The sequence below is a fragment of the Serinus canaria genome, chromosome 26 (assembly GCF_022539315.1).
Source record: "Serinus canaria isolate serCan28SL12 chromosome 26, serCan2020, whole genome shotgun sequence".
In the NCBI taxonomy this organism is placed as follows: domain Eukaryota; kingdom Metazoa; phylum Chordata; class Aves; order Passeriformes; family Fringillidae; genus Serinus; species Serinus canaria.
The window spans coordinates 2,515,484-2,535,649 of NC_066339.1; the positions used below are offsets into that span (position 1 = coordinate 2,515,484).

The window sequence follows — 20,166 nt, forward strand, 5'->3', positions numbered from 1 at the left end:
TTGGCCTCCATCTTCTGGGTGATGTTGGCACTTTTAGATTGGTTTAGAGTAGAAGCTCACTGTCTAACACAGGTGATAGGTATTGGGAAGTAATTGTAAATAAAGTACAGGTAGATTTTAGTATAAAAAGATAACACCACCCTCGGGGCAGGCAGAGTGCCTCTGACTGTCTTACTGAGCAGACCTCGGCTGGACAGGAGAAAGAATTTTATAGATAAGAAACAATAAACAACCTTGAGACCGAAAACAGAAGAGCTCTGACTCCTTCTTCAATCCCCAGGCTGGGAAAAGAGACTTTCTAACACATCTTGGGGTCACTGTGACTAGCTAGAGTCCCGTGAGGACACAGCCCACCCCACCTGTGCTGCACAGCCTGGAGGTGTCCCAGGTCACACCTGCCCTGTGCTATCCCTGCTGCTGCTCTGCCCTTGGCTGTGCCACCACTGGGGTCCCTCCCAAACCGAAGCAATTCCCAGTGTTTTCTCAGCATTTCTCCTACCCACAAAGTGCTGTGGTTCCTCTTTCCCTTCCCTTTTGAGGCCAACCCAGTGACAAGCTCTGCTGCCGCAGAGAGGGCAGCGGGTGGGCTTTGCCTTGTGCAAATCCTCGTTCCCAAGCTGCAGCCAGAAACATTTCAGAGCAGAGAGGGGGAGAGAGGAAGGAGCTGCAGTTCTCAGCAGCTGCCCCTGCAGCTCCTGGACACCCAGGAGCCGCTCCCAGCCCGTGCCATGGAGGGAAAGGCAGATAATCAGCCGAGTGTGGTGAAGCTGGTGGCTGCATTTGAAGAGCACTGGTAAGGCAGGAGGGCTCTGGGTGCTCAGGGTGTGTTAGGGCTCCACGTGGAGTGGGTTTAGGAAGGAAGAAACCCACTGTGGAGGTGGTTTGGAGCCTGTGGAGAAGCTTACAAGGTGATTTGCAATTCTTCACCACTGAGGTCTGCTTCAGTGTCTTCCTCCTGCTGCGGGTCATGAACAGAATCTGAAAACCTCAGTGGACTGTGAGTGGTTCTGCCTGGCTCAGGGTTAGGCTGTGGCAGCCCATTCCCCCAAAGCCAGCATCTTCACACTCAGCCTGGCTGCTGCATCCTGCTGCTGCTGCTGGGGAAAGGAATTGTGGTTTGGAAATATGTAGGCAGGGGTTGTCACTGGGAATTAACTGCCTGGGTGTCTGGGAGGGTCCCAGCCTCAGACTGTCCAGTTGTTTGCAGAGATGTGGCTCCTAGGAAAGAAAACAGAAAGCATTATGGTAAGGGAGAGAGAGAGTTCCTTTCATAAAACAGCCTCTTTCCTTTGGAAGTTTGGAAGCTCCTTCCTTTGGAATGTGAGCTGGGACCTTCAGACAGCATGTGCTGGGGTCTGAGCGAGGGGATCTGAGTAATTCTGAGGCTTCAGGTGAGTTTTTTCTCACTTTCTCTGTTTGATGGATCAAGATATGGAATCCTGCCATTCCTTGTGCCCATGGGATGCTCTCAGTGAGCCTTGGAGGGGCTGGGTGGTTGGGCAGTTGAGTTTTGCAGCAAGTCCTGAAGACGCTCAGGCATGAGATTTCCTTTCATTCCAGGAACTCCTGCATCTCTGCTGTGTGCTTTCCCCAGGCTTTGTGGTTGTCCCCAGCATCCCCCAGTGATGTTGTGTTGGAACCACTGCAGTGTTTGATCTGCCCCCATGTCACTGCTGCAGTGTGTTTGTTGTTTGCCCTGGAGTGAGAGTTTGATTTAGAGGAAATAAAAGTAACTTGAGACTTTCAGAGGAAGCTGGGGGACCTGGGAATGAGCAGAGCCTTTTGGAGCAGACAATGGTTTGGCCTAAGTCAGCATAAATAGAAAGAGAGAAGTTCCCTGTTGGGACTCAGCCATGGCTGACACAGGTTTGGGAGGCACCAGGAGAGATGGAAAAAGCCTCTTTGTCTCTGAAGGCTTCTGCCAGCCCCCCTGGACAGGAGGGGGTTTGTGCATGGCTGTGGATGCACTCCCAAGCTCACACACATCCTGAGTATGGGATGGAGCTGGCATCCTCTTCAGATGAGTCTCTGCCCCTCAAGCCACTTCCTATCCTCAGCTTTGCAGTTTGATGTCCAAATTCTTTATGTCTTTCCCATCCCATCCATCCCACTCCTGTCTGCAGGCCAACAGTGGATGTCTTTCCAGTTTCTGCCCAGAGCAGTTTCCTGCAGTGACCAGCTCTTGGATGACAGACATGTCACTTGCTGTCACCTTCATGGCCTGGCTTCTCCCTCATGCCCACTCTGGACCTGCTTTCTTTGTCTTTGCCAGAAAAAGGAAGAGAGAATACCACCAAAAACAACCTGTCTGCAAAACCACCCACACATGGCTGCTCTTGGCTCAAAACTCTTGGCTATTGGGCTTCTCCTTGCTTTTCTCCGTGGTGGCAGCAGGCAGAAATCCAGAGCTGTGGGCGGGATAAACAGCAGGATCCTGCTTTTCTACAGCAGGAGAGGGACTGGGCACAGCAGCAAGGAGCTCTGGGAAAAGAGAAGCTGGATCTTGACCCCGTGGAGGATGCTGAAGATTTGTATTGCAGGGCTGAAGTGGAGCAGAGCAGTGTCAGCACTGGGCGGCTGCTGCTCTTGTCCCTTTTGGTGGCTTTGAGCTGGGCCTGGAGGCTGTGCTGGGGGAATGGCTGAGCTGATCACATCCCTTTGTAGCAGGGACAGCACATCTGCCCAGAGGGACAAGCAGGCAGGCAGGCAGCCCCAGCAGCTTCCAGCATTCCCTGCCAGCCAGAGCCACTCCCTGACCAGAAAAGAGGAAGAGGAGGATCAGCAAGGTCAGCGTGGACTCAGCTTCAAATGCCTCCGTTCTCTGCGATGCAAAATCCGTGAGGACAACTGGAGGAGGCCACAGGGCCCAGGCCTGGAGCCTGGCAGCCAGGTGAGCTCCAGAGGCTGGTGGGTGCCCATGCTCAGGCAGGGCTGGCTCAGGGTCTCATCTCTGCCCATGAGACTGAGCCCTGCTCCCCATGCAGGAACCAGAGGAAAAGAAAATCGCCCTGGAGCTGCTGGAGACAGAGCAGGCTTATGTCAGCCGCCTCCACCTCCTTGACCAGGTGAACTGGGGAGTGGAGGGACCAGTGCAAGGGGGTTTTGGAGGGATTGAAGCTGTAAAAATGGGAAACATGTGGGCTGCTGGTATTTACAGCCAGAGATTGGGTGGGGCCTTTGCCTTTTCTACACCCCACACCTGTGGGAAGCAGCCTTGTCCCAGCAAAGCCTTCCATCCCCCTCTCCTCTTGGAGTTTGGGGTTTTCCTCCTGCCCAGTCAGGCCTTTCACTGGGTGATGTGCCAGTCTCAGAGAGGGAATGGGATCCTCAAGCATCTCCCTGGCCCTTTTTGTTCACCCTTCTTTCTTCCAGATATTCTATACAGAGCTGATGAAAGAAGCCAAAACTGGGAAGACAGTCCCAGAGGAGGTGGTGAAAATGATCTTTTCCAACATCTCCTCCATCTACCAGTTCCACGCTGAGTTCTTCCTGCCAGAGCTGCAGAAGCGCATGGAGGACTGGTGAGCTGCAGGAGGGGAGAGCAGCACACCTGGGGGGCTTGGCCACAATGGGGGAGCAGCACTGAGTTCAGGCTCCCACCAGGACCACAGCTCAACCTGTTTTGCTCCAAGTGTCTTTTGCTGGAAAACTCTTCCTTTAAATGCTCAGATCAGAGCAGGGAAAGTTGAGTGACATCTCAGGTGGTTTGAGGGTGTGCCTGGGTGTGAACAGCCCAGGCTGGCTGCAAGGTGGGGACATTCCTGTTCTGGAGAGCAGGAAACAGTGTGGGGATATAGCAGCCTGCAGCAGGGAAAGCCTCAGTCCTCCACTGTGGTCCTTCAGTTCATCCCTCACTGTCTGTCTGTCCTGAGGAAGCTGCTGGTCTGTGGTTCCCTCCTGCAGGAACCACAACCCCCGCATTGGGGATGTCATCCAGAAGCTTGCACCCTTCCTCAAGATGTATGGGGAGTATGTGAAGAACTTCGACAAGGCCGTGGAGCTTATCACTGCCTGGTCAGAGAAATCACCTCCCTTCCAGGAGCTCATTGCTGACATCCAGGTAAGGGCAGGGCGGGGGAATTGCAGCAGAGCTCTCAAAATCTCCAGGGAATGGGAAAACAACAGAGGGTGGGAGCTGCCTTGGTCACTGTTGCTCTCTCCTGCTGTCCCTGCCCAGAAGAGGAAGGTCTGTGCTAACCTGACGCTGCAGCACCACATGCTGGAGCCTGTGCAGAGGATCCCGCGCTACGAGCTCCTCCTGAAGGATTACGTCCGGAAACTCCCGCCCCAATCCCCCGACAGGGGCGATGCCGAGAGTAAGGGCTCTGCCTCTCCGCGGTGGGGAGGGCAGGGTGGGTTTGTAGGGAAAGAACAACCCCTGGTGTTGTACATGGGCATCAGAAAACCTGGATTCGCTCACCAGCTGCCCTGTGCCTTTGAACCTCTGGGTGGTCTCTCAGTCTGATCCTTTTCTAGCAGGGAGAGGGATTAATCTTCCTTTTCAGGGGCTGGGGAGGGGAAGGGTGGTGTGTCAGATGTCCAAGGTATCCCCTAAGGAGACCTGTAGCAGCTGGAGGAGCTTTCAGACCCCTGTGGATAACACAGTTCCCAGTCCTGCTGGGATGGAGGGATACAGGAGTGGGCTGTCTGTCCCTCCATGTGCAGTCCAGTTGTACCCAGACTCCTGCACAGCATTTCAGGACCACTTTGGTTGTGTTCATGGGAGGGCAGCAGCTGCTACTCATGTGCATCCATGAGGGACAGAGCCAGAATCTTCCTCCCACAGCTCCAGAGCAGGTGTTTCACCTCCTGTCTCTTCTCATTGCAGAGGCCCTGGAGATGATTTTTATGGTGGCCAAGCACTCCAATGCAGCTATTGCCGAGATGGTGAGGCCCTGTCCCAGCTGGAAATGCTTTACAGCTCACTGCACAGTCCCCCTGAAGGGCACAAGAGCCCCATGCGTTCAGCTGTGGAGCTTAAACCCTGCTCTTAATGCCCAACCTCACCACCCCAAGCCTGGGGAAGGCACATCTGTAGCATCAGCTGGGGTGTGACCAGCTGGTCAAGGCTGGGAGCTGCTCCCAAAGATCAGTCTGGGCTGGAAGAACTGTGCTACCTCTCCCAGTACTCAACAACAGGCTGGGAGGTGGGCATGGAGGGGACCCAGCAGTGACAGGGTTGTGGCTGCTCAGCCCCCCACAAGAACTGTGGCCCCCTGTGCCTCCCCCAGGAACGGCTGCAGAACCTCTGGGTGGTCTATCAGAGGCTGGGCCTCGAGGATGACATCGTGGATCCCTCCAATGAGCTGATCAAGGAGGGGCCAATCCAAAAAATCTCCACCCGCAACAACAGCACATCGGAGAAGTATCTGTTCCTGGTGGGAGCTGGGGTGCCTGGGGCAGGGAGCAGATGAGATGGGAGTGGGGAGAGGGGCAGCACAGGGGGGTTTGACCCCGCTCAGTGCAGGGCACCCTGTGCAGGGCACGGTTGGGAATCTGCTGATCCCTGGGCGTGGCAGCCCTGGGAGATGTTTCACCTTTGCAGGGTGGCAGAAACAAACAAGTTTTAGGTGGGATTCTTCCCAAGGACCAGCTCAGCTTTAGGGAGTGAAGGACCCTAGACCCCAGGGAAGCCCACAGCTCAGAGCAGGCAGTGCTGGGCTCCAACCCACCCTCTTCTCCCCTCCCAGTTCAACAACATGCTGCTCTACTGCGTGCCCAAGGTCATCCAGGTGGGCGCCGAGTTCCAGGTCCACCTCCGCATGGATGTGGGGGGCATGAAGGTCAGACAGACACCTTGTCTTTGTGCTTCCCCCAGCTCCTGCCTGCTCCAAAAGCCTCTGCTCTGGGGTGTGGCTGCTGCCTCGGGAGGGAGGGAGGAGCTGGAGCCAGGGGGGGCTTTGTGAGTGGGGTTAATACTCTGATCCTGGGAAATGCTGGTGAAATCTTGTGCCTGTGGGATCTGAGGGGCTGAAGGGCTTGTGCCAGAGGGGCATCCCTGTGCCCCACGTCAGGGAGAAAGGTCCAGGGCTGCTGGAAGTGGGTTCAGCTCCACATCCTTCCTCTGGTCTCCCACAGGTGCGGGAGCTGAAGGACGCTGAGTTCCCTCACACCTTCCTGGTGTCGGGAAAGCAGCGGACGCTGGAGCTCCAGGCCAGGTAAGGGGAAGGGTGACATCATGTAGACCCTCAGGGAGGAGGGACAACAGCTCATCCAGGTCCTTTTTGTACCCAGGTCTGAGGAGGAGATGAATGACTGGCTCAAGGTACCACTGAGTGCTGGGAGAGGGGGCACAGCCTCTCCCACTGGGTCAGGGCACCCCCAGTGCCCCTCCAGCCCTGCCTTCCCCTCTAGGCCTTCCAAGATGCCATTGACAGGAAGGAGAAGAGGAGTGAGACCTTTAAGACAGCAGTCCATGGCCTGGAGACAGACACCCCTGCACTGAAGGTAACCCTCCTGCTCTCCCTGTGCCCCACCTGGGAGAACACACCGTGCTGTGCCTCAGTTTCCCAAGCTAAACTGACCTGGGGGCAGGCTGAGGACACCCAGACTATGGTCTCCCACCCCCAGACAGAGGAGCTGGGCCGCCGAGCCCCACAGTGGGTGAGGGACAACCTGGTGACCATGTGCATGCGCTGCAGGGAGCCCTTCAATGCCATCACCCGCCGGAGGCACCACTGCCGAGCCTGTGGATATGTGAGTGCCCCCATCCCTCCCTCCCTCCCTCCTGGCCTGCTCAGGTGGCTGCTGGGCCACACCTCTCCTACACCTTGTACTCCTTTCCTAGGCTTGGGGCTGCTTCTGCCCCTCTGCTCCTCCTGGAGCTGTCGCTGGGTCCCCTAGCCCTGCCCCAGTGTCACCAGTGTCCCTGTCTGGTGGCTGCAGGTGGTGTGTGCTCGCTGCTCTGACTACAAGGCCGAGTTGCAGTACGATGGGAACCGCCCCAACCGCGTCTGCCAAGAGTGCTTCATCTTCCTGACCGGTCACACGGTGCTCGAGGACCGCGAGGGGAAGCACAAAGGCATCCTGGAGGTGAGCTCCACCCCCCTCTGCCATCTGAGCACTGCCACCCAGCCTGGTCTCCAGCTTTGCTGTCCCAGCCTGGCTCTGCTGGGAGGGGTGGGAGTCACTCCTAGAGCAGTCAGAAGGTGTGTGTGTAGATCTCCCTCCCTTGTGCTCTCCAAGCCTTGGGACCAAGCAGCCAGGGCTCCCTTTAGCAGCACCGTCACAGCCAGGACAGCCCCTCACCTGCCCCTGCTTCGGGGGTTTCCTGGTGTGGGCAGGGAATTCCCCAGGAAATTCTCTCAGCTCAGTGCCCTTTCTACCATCTGCAGTGGGTATTGAGGGATTTGTTGGTTATTTTGGCAGAAAGGAGCTGCAGAGGTATCAAGCAGGAGTTTGCTCTGCAGTTCCCTGCAGCTGCTGGACAAGAACGGCAAGGGGGGCACGCGGGGCTGGTTCGTGATCCCACAGGATGATCCCCTCGTGCTCTACATCTATGCAGCCCCCCAGGTGAGGCCTGGCTCGAATGCACCCCCAGGGGCATCCTGCTGTGCCCAAGGGACATCCCATCCTGCTGTGCCCATCCCCTGGCTCCCACCACTGTCTCTCTTCTTGGCAGGATGTCCGAGCCCACACCTCCATCCCCCTGCTGGGCTATCAGGTGCGGGACATGCCCCAGAGCGAGTCCCGGCACCTCTTCCAGCTGGTGCAGTCCCGGCAGGTGTTCACCTTCGTGGCCGACACTGAGGAGCTGAAACAACGCTGGATGAAGGCCATGGCGCGCTCTGCTGCGGGGATCACACACCCGGAGGAGGAGGAGGAGGATGCAGATGAAGCAGAATAAGGCCATTCCCACCCCTGCGCTGCCTGGAGGGGTCACAGCTCTCCACTGCTGGCTTTGGGGAGACCCCCGACATCGCTGCATTCTGGTTTTCATCGCAACAGGGGCAAGATCGGAACACATTTGCCAGCACACGGACAAGCTGGATCCCCTTTCGCTCCCTGCTCGCCCCCCGCGCTGGACAGAGCCTCTGGGAGCAGCGGGAGCGGGGGATTTGGGGGAGCGGGGATTTGGGGGAGCGGGGATTTGGGGGAGTGGGGGATTGCGGGAGCGGGGATTTGGGGGAGTGGGGGATTTAGGGAAGCCCGCTCCCCGCAGCCCCCGGCCCGGGCTCGGTGCGGTGCCGCCGGCGGCCACGCGAGGGCAGCACCGCCCCGTCCTTCCGCAGCCGGGCGGGGATGCCCGCGCCGGGGGAGCCCGTGGGGCTGGGACTGCTCAGATAAATCTCTCCTGCCGCCCCTGTCTGCGCTCCGTGCAGCCTTCTTTGGGCGTCTGGTTTACAGAGAGACCCGTGGGATTGTCCTCGTGGCTCCACGTTGTCGTATATGTCACAAATATATCAGGGATCCAGCTTGTAGCTCAGCCTCACAGCCCAGGGACAGCAGTGCTGGATTCAGGATGTCCCTTTTCCAGTTTGTCACCACTCCTGGGCTCATACTGCAGTCCCGTGGTGTGGGGGTACCCCTTAATCACAGACAGCCCTCACCTGCTTCACTGGGCCAGCCCACACTCCTGCCCATCCCAGACTTTCCCTGCACTCTCCTGCCCACAGGCACCTTCCACCTTTGTACCTCCCTCAGTTACATTTCCGGGGGGAAAACACTCTGGGACAAGGTCACATCCACACAGGTGATGCTGGGAAACATGGAGGATCCCCCTCTCCACCATCAGCATAACAAGCAGCCCTGTTCATTTCAGTCAGTGCTTTAGGCTGCAGCCCCACATCTTTCTCTCTGTGTCCTCTTTAGCTCCCCAAAAATGTTGCCCAGGCAGAAATTGCCACTTCTGACCCTGCCAGGGGCCTCATGCCCAGAGCTGGAGGAGCCACAATCCCTGGCAGCTGCTGCCTGGACCATGCAGCAGCTCCAGCAGAGCAGCCTTGGGCAAAGCCCAGGGGTGTCACAGGCTGAACAGATCCTTGCAGACTGGGAAGGGAGGTGGAGCAGGGTCCTGCAAATGGGAACAACACCTGGGGAAAGGATGGGGGGGGGGGTAAAGATGAACCACAGCTGTCACTACTCTGGGGGGCTTTGGGGAGACAGGAAAAGCTGTGAGCAATGTCCTTCCTCAGTCTACTCAACTCATCCTGGGAAGGGGAAAACTGTGGTGGCTTCATCTCCTCCTACTCAAGAGATCCTGTCAAGGAAGGGGGAGAGGAGGAGCTGGATGTCAGGGTGAGAGCTCTGCCCCTCAGGGTGCCATCTGAGCTCAGATGCAAACAGCACAAGCAGGGCTTTCGAGAGACACCCCAAAACAGCCCTCACCTCCCAGTGTCACCCCGTGGGAAGGGGAAATCCCTCCCAGCAGCCCTGGCAAAGGCGGGGAGCGCAGGGTGCTGCGGGGAGGAAAGAGTGAGCAAGGGGAAGCCCGCGGGGCTGGAAGGCTGGTGGCCCTTCCACCTCGGCTGTGTCACCGCTGTGTCAGCGAGGAACAAAACAAGCCTGGAGCAGGGAGCTGCCCTCAGCTCAGCTCGTGAATGACCTAAGAATAAATTTCCTGTTTACCCAGTGAGGAATCGCTCCCGGGGCAGAGGGCACCTGGGGCTATTTTTACCAGCTCCTGCTCTCCTCCCTCCTGACCCCCAGCACCCTCGGGACCACTGCAGCCCCCATGAGTGCCTTGGAAGGGGGCTGCCACAGAGGAGAGGTGGCCCAGGGAGGGAGGGAGTGGCAGGGCAGCAGGGCAGGCCACTGGCGTGGCTTTGGCATCGTGCCACCCTCAAAGACAGGGCAACAGCATCACTGTCCTGAGCATCCCCAAACAGAAGGGTGGGAGACCAGACTTTAAGGTGTTTGCATGATTCCCCAAATAAAAAGACTTTTACAGGTGCAGAGAATCCAGTGATGAATTTTCCCTGCCTGTCCTGTCTCAATCCCCAGGCAGTGCCACAACAGTGGTCAAGCAGGGCAGTTTGGCCTCCCGCCTCCAGAACAGAAAGTGAAACCCCTGTGCAGAAGCCACAGTTTCCTATTCTCGAGAATGGGGAAGGCTCAGAGGCCATTTACTGGCATCCCCCCGCGGGCCCCCCCACGCCTCTTCCCGTAAGCACTGACCAAAATACCCTGTGAAACCCACAGGGGCTGTGCTGGGCTGGGACACCCAGCACAGAGAGCACCCAGCCCAGGGCCCAGGGGAACCTGTGTCCCTGAGCTGCTGCCCTGCAGAGGCTCCACTGTCCATGCTCATCCCAAAGCCCAGCTGGGTATATTGCTCTGCTGAATACGGAACCAGACATACAATTGGTGCTGTGTGTTATCTGCTGTGAGGTAGAGACTCTAATTCCAGAGGATCTCTTAAATTCAGGGACAGTATGAGCTGCCACTGGCGCTGTTTGTATGCCTCTGTACTATAAAGACAGATGAACAATATGTTAAACGGCAAAATAAGCATGCTACTATTAATTGCATGCCATTAACCCTTCAGATTTACCAGTGCAATCACTGGAAGTAGCTTACTACAGTCCATGAATGTCATGCACACTTCCATGTGGCCCCCATTTCCAGGGCACGTGGAGAGGTTTGGGGGCACGAGTGAGCAGAGGAGGTGGCAGGGGCACAGCCGTGGTCCCCCCTTGCAGGGTTCTGTGGGTGCAATCTCTGCCTGATCCCCAGGAAGGGGCTCAGCAGGGCATGGGCTGGTGCCCCTCCAGGTGTGGGGTGGGATGGAACCATGTGGGGCTGTAGAACCCCACAGGCCCAGCCTGCAGAGCTGCTCTGGGAGCTGCTCTGTGGGCTCTGGGCTCTTGATCCATAGGGACAGTCTCTCTAGAGGGGTTCTCTACATGCTTGGCCATCCCCCTCTTTGGGGACTGTTCCACTGGGCATGTTCCCTCACTCACTGATTGCAGATCCCTCTGCACTACATGGGATGGGGTTCTGTGCTCTCTAGGGACTGATCTTTCGGTGTCTGCTCTGCTGGGGCAGCAGATTCTGCTCTATAACCCCTGGGATTTGGTTATAAGTGTTCTGGGTCCATAGGGGCCAGCCCCACACAGTGCTTGTAGGTGTTGAGTTCCACAGGGGTGTTCCCTGGAGGGGCTGTGACCCACAGAGTCCCTGCTTGGGGACAGCACATCCCTCACTGCAGGACAGGACAACTCTTGCCGTGGCGCTCTTGGGGCAGCACACCCCTCATTTTTAGATTTTGGGCAGCACACCCCTCGCTGTGAGATTTGGGTGGCACACCCCTCGCTCTGGGGCAGGGGGCACTCCCCCCTCTCTGAGGCATTTTCGGGCAGCTCTCCGCAGCGCCGCGGTGCCGGAGCTGCAGCAGCTCAGCCTCTGCAGCCTCTCAACCCCACCGGCGCTTCCGCTGCTCCCGCCAAGCGCTTTAAATAATAAATAAATTGAGTTCAGAGGCAGCCACAGCAGAGCCCTGCCCCGGGGCATCGCTCCCGCCGTGCCAGGGCTGCGGGGACACGGGGGAGCCCTGTGTCCCCTGGGTCTGGGGGCACCCCCTGCATGGATGTGAGATGATGCTAAATGATGGAAAATATTGGTGATATCCCCCCCCAAAAAAACCCCACAGCCAGGATTGTGTAACCTTAGGACCGGGGTACCCCACTTTGCTCTTCACCCCCCAAATCCCTCAGGGAACAACTCAGATCCGGAGGGGGATCCCAGGATCCACCCAGCCGCGCCCCATTTTTGCAGTGCACGGGCAGGACCTCGCTGTGGGGGTGTCCCCATGCTTGGGGCATCATTTGAGGGGGGGGAAGCTTCCACCTGCTCCTCGGTGGCCCCCGCAGGTGCCGGCAAAGGGCATTTCGTGCAGTTGGGAAGCAGGTCGTGCATCCCGGCGTCTGGCGAGGCGGGAGGTGTTTCCCGGTGCCGCAGGAATTTGCTGTTTGCGCCTGTGTTGCAGGAGGCTGGGGGAAGGAAGAAGGGGCGGAGGTGGTGGTGGGGGGGGGAGCTGGCAGTTGTTATTATTTAATTTTATTTTCCTTCCTCCATCCAGGAATCTCTGCAATGTGCCGGCTGCTCCCCGGGAGGCTGGGGTGGCCGTGAGTCACTGCTGCCGCTGGAACGTGACTCAGTCCTGCTGCTCTGCCGGCAGGACATGACCAGACTGCCAAAAAGCGGGAGAAGCCCCAGCTCCGATTCCCGCCGGCGGGCGATGACACGCGAAGTCCCCCCGGGGAGCTCAGCCTCCCACTTCCCAGGGAGCCGGCAGCCCCTTGTCGCGGGGCAGAGCTCGGCATGGGGGGCAACAATGGGCTTATTTATTTGTTTATTTATTTATTCTCCTTTTTTTTTTTTTTTTTCCCCAGCTAGGAAAACCCTCTCCACCCACTCTGGCTCACCCGCCCAAGCATCGCCGTGGGGCTGGGGGCAGTCCCTGGGGTTTTGTTTCCTCATTTTCCAGGCTCTATGGAGGAGCAGGGAAAGCTTCTGGCACAGTTCCCGCCCCAGTTCCCGTGCCTCAGTTTCCCCATCCGGTGGGGAGTGGAGATTTCCCCATCGGGACAGGGGTTACTTCAGGTTGTGCTTTGAGGCCAGCGAATAACAGCTGCAAGGGGTTATTATTAATATTAATTAATAGCCAGGCTCAGTCAGGGCTCAGGTGGCAGGGAGGGATGAAGCAGCCCTGCATCACAGGGCAGGAGCAGGGGGTGGCCCTGCCCTGAGCCCTGACACACTCACTGCACCCCAGAGTGGGACAGCCAGGGCTGGGTGATGCCGGGCAGGAGCCCTCCTCATCCTCACCCTCCTGCCGCTTTGGGAACGGCCCTGTGGAGCAGGAGGGCGGCGGAGCATCCCCAGACCGGCCACGGGGCAGCGCTGAGCACCGGGCTGGGGTGCCCGCCACTCCTCGGGCCCGCCGTGCCCCGTGGCCACAGCTGCCTCTGTCAGCCGTGATTGAAAGCCAAGCCGGGCTGGCAGGCCTTCTCTGTGATCTTGTTAATTAAGAAATACATTTAATTAGCAGCACCCCAGCTGTGACTCAGCTAATCATCATGATCGAAACAAGAGCTGGACTCCAGCACTGGAGCACAGAGCCACAAAACCCCTCACCTGCCCTGGTGAGTCCCTAGTTCTGCCCTGGGACCCCATCACCCACCAGGCACATCCCAGTGCCCTCCTGGGGTTTTGGGGTGAGTTTCCCCCTCAGCTGGAGGCAGGTTGGGTCTGAGACTGTCCCCATGCTGCACCTCACACACACACTGGTGTTGTCCCCACCCAGGGCAATTACCCATTGCCACACAGCAAATAATCATATTAATAACACATTTACCAGGCTATAAATAGCTTTGATAATAACACCTTGGGTTTTCCAGGAACGGATTGTCAAAAATGTGGGGAAAGCCATTCCCTGTTGCCTGGGCTGCAGATGGGGAAACTGAGGCAGGGCTGGTTTCAGGCATTACTCTCACCCACTGCAGCAGCGTCTGCCAGGCAGCTGTGGAATTTGCTCCCGAATAAACTGTCATGGAAATGAGCCCTTATGTATATTTATAGGAATCATCCTGCCAGCTGGAATCTAATAGGGGAGAAAATAAACTGGGAAACTGCCTGGAACAGGAGGGCGGTGCCTCACACATCAGCCCCATGGCCTGCTAGCACTGCCAGGGGTGAATGTCTGTCTGTCCCTGTCCCCAGGGTGTCTGTCCCTGGTCCTGGGAATCCTGCCCTGCATCCCAGGGTGCCCAGCTCTGATCCTAGATGCTGAGCCCTGCACCCTCGGATGCCCAGCTCTAGTTCTGGGTGCCCAGCCCTGCACCCTGGTGTACCCAGCCCCCGTCCTGCATGCCCAGATCCTCATGTGCCCAAATCCTGGGGTGTCTGGGAAGCAGCCACCCAGTTCTCTGCAGCTGCTGTAGGCTGTAATGGACTTTGGGGTGTGGGGAATGGGGAGTGTTGTTGGCATTGGGGGTAAGAGGGTCACAGGAGAATAAAACAACAGAGGATTTTGGGGGGCTGGCACATAGGGTCCCTCCCTGCTCAGCAAGGCCTGGGTGGGTGAGCCCAGAGCTCAGGGTGGGTGCTCTTTCCCTGCCAGCGATGCACTCATGTGTGTCTGTATGTGTGTACATGTGCATGTGTGTGTGTGTGTGTGTGTGTACATGTGCATGTGTGTGTGTGTGTGTGTGTACATGTGCACGTGTGTGTGTGTGTGCAGACGTGCACACTTGTGTGTGTGTGTGCACACACGTGCACATGGGGGTGTGTGGCAGTGCCACACGGGTGCTGCAGAGCACCCACTCACGGGGACAGGGCTGGCAGTGGCGGCAGGGCAGGCAGGAGAACCCACTGCAGGGACAGAGCACCCAGGGGTCCCTACCCTGGCTTTCCCGAGGGTCCCTGGCCCCAGATTTCCCGGGGGAAATTTTTCCCCCAGGAAAGCCCGTCCCTGCTTTCCTGGGGCTCCCTAGCCTGGCTTTCCCGGGATCCCTGGCCCTTCTTTCCCGGGGCTCCCTGGCCCGGCTTTCCCTGGCCTGAATTTCCCGGGGCTCCCTGGCCCGGCTTTCCCGCAGCCCCCGGCGCAGCGCTGGGAGGGGGAGCGGGCGGCAGCGGCGGAGCGAGGCCGATTAGGGATGCAGACAGTGCTGCTCTCTAATGTCTTCCTGTCTCGAGCAGACAGCAGCAGCCTGCTCAGCTCCTGTGCTGCAGCCGCCCTCGGCTCCTCGGTGCGTGCCCCAGCCCAGGCTGCAGCCCCCGCTGTTCGGTGTCACAGGGACCTGGTCCCTCGGGTCCCAGCAGGCCATGAAGGGATGCGACGGCGCCAAGCCCGGGCGTGACCCCGCAGCCATACTGGAGCGGGGATCCTCCCTGGAAAGGGTTTCTGGAGCAGGAATGCTGGCAGGGTTTCGTGCTGCGGCACCTCTCCCTCTCTGCCTCCCTCCTGCTGCTCCCGAGCCCTCGCCGCCGTGATTCCCTGCAGCGGGCTAAAAATATCCCCGGGAGCTGCCGCCGCACACCGGCACTTGGAGCTGATGATAAATAACCCGGGGGAAGCTCACACCGGCCCTTCCCGGCTGCTGCGGGAGGAGGTCGGAGCCCTCGTCCTCGCCGAGCCGCTGGAGGGTGGATGGACACCTGGAGGCACGCAGGGAAACGGGGACGGAGCAGCCTCTGTCCCTTGGCTGTACAGGGAAACTGAGGCACAGGTGGGGCTCTGCTGGGGGGGGCGAGGGGAGGTGATGGACCCGTTTGCCTGCGATGCCGGGGCGGGAGAGGGGATCAGCAGGGCTGGGGGAGATACACAAAGCCTGGCACTCGTGTCACTCTGAGTCACATCCCTCTGCATCAGACCCGTCCCTTTGCAGCAGCTCCATCCCCTGCAGCACAACCAGCTGCCCACACCCGACCCATCCCTCTGTGCTGGATCTGTCCCCTCGCAGCAGCTGCATCGTTCTGCTTTGGCTCCTTAGCTTTGCACCACATCCACCCTGCTGCCATGGGTCATTCTGCTGCTGAGGATCCACCCTGCTGCTGAGGATCCACCCTGCTGCCATGGATCCCTCCTACTCCCTTGGATCCACCCTGCTGCCATGGATCCACCCCACTCCTGTGGATCCACCCTGCTGCCATGGATCCATCCTACTCCCGTGGATCCACCCTACTGCTGAGGATCCAGCCCCAGACCCAAACTGCCTCACTCTCCCCACACCACCCTCCTCAGGGTGCAGGACAAGCTCTGGGGACCAATCAGAGATCTGCCCCCTTCTCCCCACCTCTTCATCCCACGGGACCCCATCCCTGCCTCTCATCCGTGGACCAACCTGGGCAGTTCTCATGCCCACTTACCTCGGGCAGTTCTACATCATGACTGGCTTTCTCCAAAGCCACAGAGAATAGGCTGCAGGAGGGGGGTCCCATTCAGGAGGAGGGTCCCAGTTCAGTCCCATCACCCTGTTGGGGCCAAGCCTCCCAGGGGAGCCCCTTCCAGCTGTCCCTCCCTCCTCGCTCCCATTCCCGCCACGTCCCAGCCCACCCCGGCAGAGCTGCCAAAGCACAGGGCAAACGGGGACAAGCCGGGAGAGAGTGATTTTTGTGAGCCTTTATTTTCCTCCATCAAAATCCACCAGCCGGAGAGAGCAGCGGGAGGGGGAGGATGGGGAAACCCATCAGGTTTCACGGGCGACGCTGCCGTCCCCCGCTCCGCTCGGTGTTTGTTCCCCCTCCCTGTACCACATTTCATGTCGGCCCCGCAGCGAGGCTGAGTAATAAATATCAGCTGCTGGGAAGCGGTGAATCACCGCCCGCTCCCGGCGCTGCTGCTGACACACCGCGGCACTCGGAGCTTCTGTCCCCAGCGCTGGCCCCCGCCAGCCCCCGGGTCCCCGGGCAGCGGAGCCCCCGCGGTCCCAGCCCCTCCTGCAGCTGGGCCACCGGGCACTTTCGGCACGAACACGTTTGGCCACATTCTCCTGGCTCCCGTCTCGACCAGTGCCAGAAATCAGCTCCAAATCCATGGGTTTTGGGAAGGCACCGCTGCGGGGGGGACGTTTTGCCAGCTGAAAGGAGGCTGAGGAGCTCTGGGGATGCTCCTGCCGCCCTGGATATTGGGGGTGATCCTGTGCCAGACCCCATGGTCATTCAGCCCGTTCCCAGTATGTCTAACTGGTTCCAGGGGGCTCATTCAAGCCTGGAGCAGAAGTCTTGTTTTCCAGCACCCCACCCAAACACCCCTGACACCCACCAGCTCCGGGTGCTGCCACCTCCCTGCTGCCTGCACCCATCCTGCAGCCTTTGGCCCCAGCCAACCAGTACCCACGGGGTGGAGGGGGACCCCAAGCCAGCTCTGGTTTCCCTCCCTGCCAGCTCAGTCTGTCCCCAGGTGAAGAGCCAAAGTGACACATCTGTAAAGTGCAACCTCCAGCAGGACGCCCTGAGCTCACGGAGCACCTCCTGCCACCCCCCCAGCACTGACCCCCCTCCAAAGCAGCTCCCCAGGGACCTCAAACACACCCCAGGCCCCAGTCACAGCCTGAAACCCACTGCTGCAATGGGGCCAGCACATCTGGGAGGCACATCTGGCGGCGTGCATCCCCCCAGCTCAATGTCACACACTGGCGAGTGACACAAGTGCCACCACGGAAGCCGCGTGGGCCCGGGGAATCGGAATTCAAAGTCCCCCGGAGCGCCTGATCCCCTCCACAAGTTACAGAAGGTCCTTGGACCTCGTGAGCAGCTGGTGTGAAGCTGTAATTACCTTAATTAGCTCTGGGATTGCATTCTCTCCCCGTGCTAATTTCGTTTCTACAGTAACCAGCCCAAGAGGTGTGCGTGCGCTCGGAGCGAGACGGAGACAGGAGCCTCAGCAGCCACTGCAGGCACCCCGAAACCAGCCCGAAACCGGGGGCCACCCCCCAATCCCCACCCCCAGGGCTCAGCCAGCCCCGTGCTCCTCCTGCAAAGGTTCGCAAGAGTCCTCGCTGTTTCCCAACGTCTCAAGGGAGTCGTTTGTTGCTGGGAGCATCCACCCGGCTCTGGGGGAAGGGAGTGGCTGGGAGGAGAGGGACCGGAGGCTGGTGGTCCCCAAATGCACGGGAGGCTTTAGGAACAGCAAAGCCTGGGCTCGTTCCTTGCTGCTGGTATTTGCTGTAACCCAATATGCCCCTGATGTAAGAGCCATTTGGGAGGAAACTATAAAAGCTTCAGGAAATGGGTATTAATTCACCTCGTGGCAATAAAAGGGAAGGAGGGCTCCCGGGCAGCGCGGCCACCTCGGGGGAAGTGAAGGCGAGTGGGGCTGGGATCACAGCCCTGGGCAACAGCCAGGCAATCTTGGAGCCATCCCCCCTTAATTGGGAATTAACCCTCCCTGAGCCTTCTCAGATGGAAAGGGGGCGGCTGCAAGGGGGTGGGAGCACTGAGGTCTCACCCGGCTGAATCATCGGCGGCCCCTGGAGCCGAGCGTTTGTTTGGAGCTGGAGCGTGACTTGGGGAGATTTTCTCACCCTGGAAATTAGGAGCAGGTCCAGCTCTTCCCTTGCAAACACCAAGTCCTCCTCTAGCTGCATCTCTCCCTGATGCCAACCAGCCTTGGCAAGGAAAGGGCAAACCCCCAGCACGGGCTGAGTCCTAGGCTGCTGCTGACCCCCAGACTGGCAGTGAGGATGGGGGAACCCCACACTCCCACCCTGCAAATCCTGGTGATTCCCCTGCCACGCTGCTCCAGTCCCTGCACCGCGGCCATTGCTGCAGTGAGCACCACCCTGACATCAAAATGTCCCTGGGCCCTTCGGAATCCATTCTGCTGCTGCTGGAAGGAGCAGGGAGATGCTCTGGGGAGCCCCGGGGGTGCATTTGGGTGCCCCGGGCTCACCATGCACGTGGGGCTATAAATAATGCTGGGAAGCAGGTTGTGATGCTCCCGTGGCTCTGTGGAAGATTCGACACCCAAAAAAGCCAGCGAGGCTAGGGGAGGGAGCCTGGAGGGTGTGGAGCAGAGCCCACGCTCCTGCCCCGGTGCTGGCATCCCAGGGCAGCGTTTCCCGGGACGGATCTCTCCCCGGCGGGCAGCAGCAGGACGAGCAGCGGAGGCGAATTTTGCTGAGTGGTTGTTTTTCAAAAATAACTTTGCCTTTGTCAGCAGGTCAGGGTTGCTCCAGATTGAATAATCGCAGCCGCCCAGCCCTCCCCTGCTCCCGGGCACTCGCTGGCAGCCCCAGCCCGGGATGTGCCGGGTGGATGCTGGAGCACAGCCCCTTGCAGAGCGTCGCTGTCCCCGGGGCTTGAACGTCTCAGAAGGGACACTCTGCGCTGCACCCCCACCCTGCTCCCCCCAAAAGCTGCTACTGGGGATGCCCTGAGCCCACATCCCTGAGCAGGGCCGGGGGTGACGGGGGGAGATGCAGGAGGAAGGGGAGTGCACGGGGCCGGAGCCATCGGGTGTTTGCCAGAACGGCTGAGTCACCACGCAGTAATTACACTCCTTAAATGTGAGCACGTTCGGGGCAGGGATGAAAGATGCTCACATGAGCCGAGGCAGGGAGCTCAGCCGCTCTCCCCCCGCGGAAGGGAAGGAACAGATCGGATCCGGCTGCTTTTTGTCGGGAGCAGGGAACCTGCCCCGGCTTTGGATGGACATGAGGGAGCCTGGGGGCAGTGGGAGAAACCCGGGGCACGAAAGTGAAACCCTGCAGAGCAAACCCTGATGGCAGAGTGGTGCCTCGGGGTGAAGCAGCAATGCCAGCAACACCCAGACCAGGCATGGGGGTGCCTGCATGGCACAGTTTGAGGGCTGGGCTGGCTCCCAGGGAGGCAAATTTTGGAAAGAGATGAAACAATTCAGCAGCACTGGCCTTGCTGGGAAGCTACAACACTGGGAGGGAGAATAAAGCTCGTGGGAAGGATGCTGTGCTACCTTGGGCTGCACCACACCCAGAGGATGCTGCAGAAAATGGGGAGGAGGGGATTGAAACCCCCCAGACACAGGCCCTGTCCTGTCCCAGGCAGGATGGGGACAAGGTGACAGGCCACTTGCAGAGACCAAACAGTCTCTGGACATCCAGGGGCTCCCCAGAGAGGCCCTGTCCCCATCCCAGTCTCTCCTCGGGTGGTTTGGGGGCCAATCCTGGTGTTGCACAGACAAAACCTGGTCTGGGAAGGGAGTGGGTGCTGTGCAGGGTCCGTGGGCACTGTGCAGAGTCTGTGGGTCCTGTGCGGGGTCTGTGGGTGCAGTGCAGGATCTGTGGGTGCCTCATTGTCCCCTACAAACACCAGCAGAGCCCGGCGGGTGGGGAGACACCTGCTTGGCTGGGTGTCCATCAGCAGGACACGGGAGGGTGGGAAACAGGAGAAACACGGCTGAGGGGGGGTTCAGGCTGCCAGGAGCTGCCAGGAGCTGTTCATGCTCCTCTGGGCCGTTTTCCCCCACAGAAGGAGGTGGCACATTCAGCATCCTCTCGCAGACGTCCTCGGGCGCCCTTTGCCGGCCCGGCGGGGACACAAGGTCTGCCCGTCGCGACGCTGCCACCGGAGTGAAAGCCAGCAGCGAGGCCAGGTCTTGCAGAGAAACCCTCAGCGTTGTTCAGGTCTGATTTACACCCCGGAGACGCTGCCGCGCTCGGAGGAGCCGGAGCTGATTGATGGCAGCGTGACAGGACCCACCCCGCGCCATCTGCACCTCCCCCGGCTCCCGGGGACACCCCCGCA

At 59.2% G+C, this 20,166-nt stretch overlaps 1 protein-coding gene and 1 long non-coding RNA gene across 2 annotated transcripts; one reads left to right on the forward strand and one right to left on the reverse strand.

The window, feature by feature from the left end:
* The first annotated feature begins 555 nt into the window (after nucleotides 1-555).
* On the forward strand, nucleotides 556-8,081 carry FGD2 (FYVE, RhoGEF and PH domain containing 2). The gene is made up of 16 exons (XM_018922161.3): nucleotides 556-793; nucleotides 2,665-2,890; nucleotides 2,985-3,065; nucleotides 3,373-3,521; nucleotides 3,904-4,060; nucleotides 4,178-4,316; nucleotides 4,829-4,887; nucleotides 5,232-5,378; nucleotides 5,691-5,783; nucleotides 6,079-6,158; nucleotides 6,235-6,265; nucleotides 6,355-6,447; nucleotides 6,571-6,696; nucleotides 6,886-7,032; nucleotides 7,369-7,512; nucleotides 7,622-8,081. Exons 1-16 carry the CDS (start codon nucleotides 729-731, stop codon nucleotides 7,844-7,846), a joined length of 1,962 nt encoding a protein of 653 aa, XP_018777706.3. The 5' UTR covers nucleotides 556-728; the 3' UTR covers nucleotides 7,847-8,081.
* A 7,967-nt stretch (nucleotides 8,082-16,048) lies between these two features.
* LOC108963113 (uncharacterized) lies at nucleotides 16,049-17,359 on the reverse strand. Its single transcript, XR_001991829.2, has 2 exons — nucleotides 17,219-17,359; nucleotides 16,049-16,497 (listed from the first exon to the last, which is right to left on the reverse strand). It is a non-coding gene; the product is annotated as an uncharacterized LOC108963113 (long non-coding RNA).
* Between the last annotated feature and the right edge of the window lie 2,807 nt (nucleotides 17,360-20,166).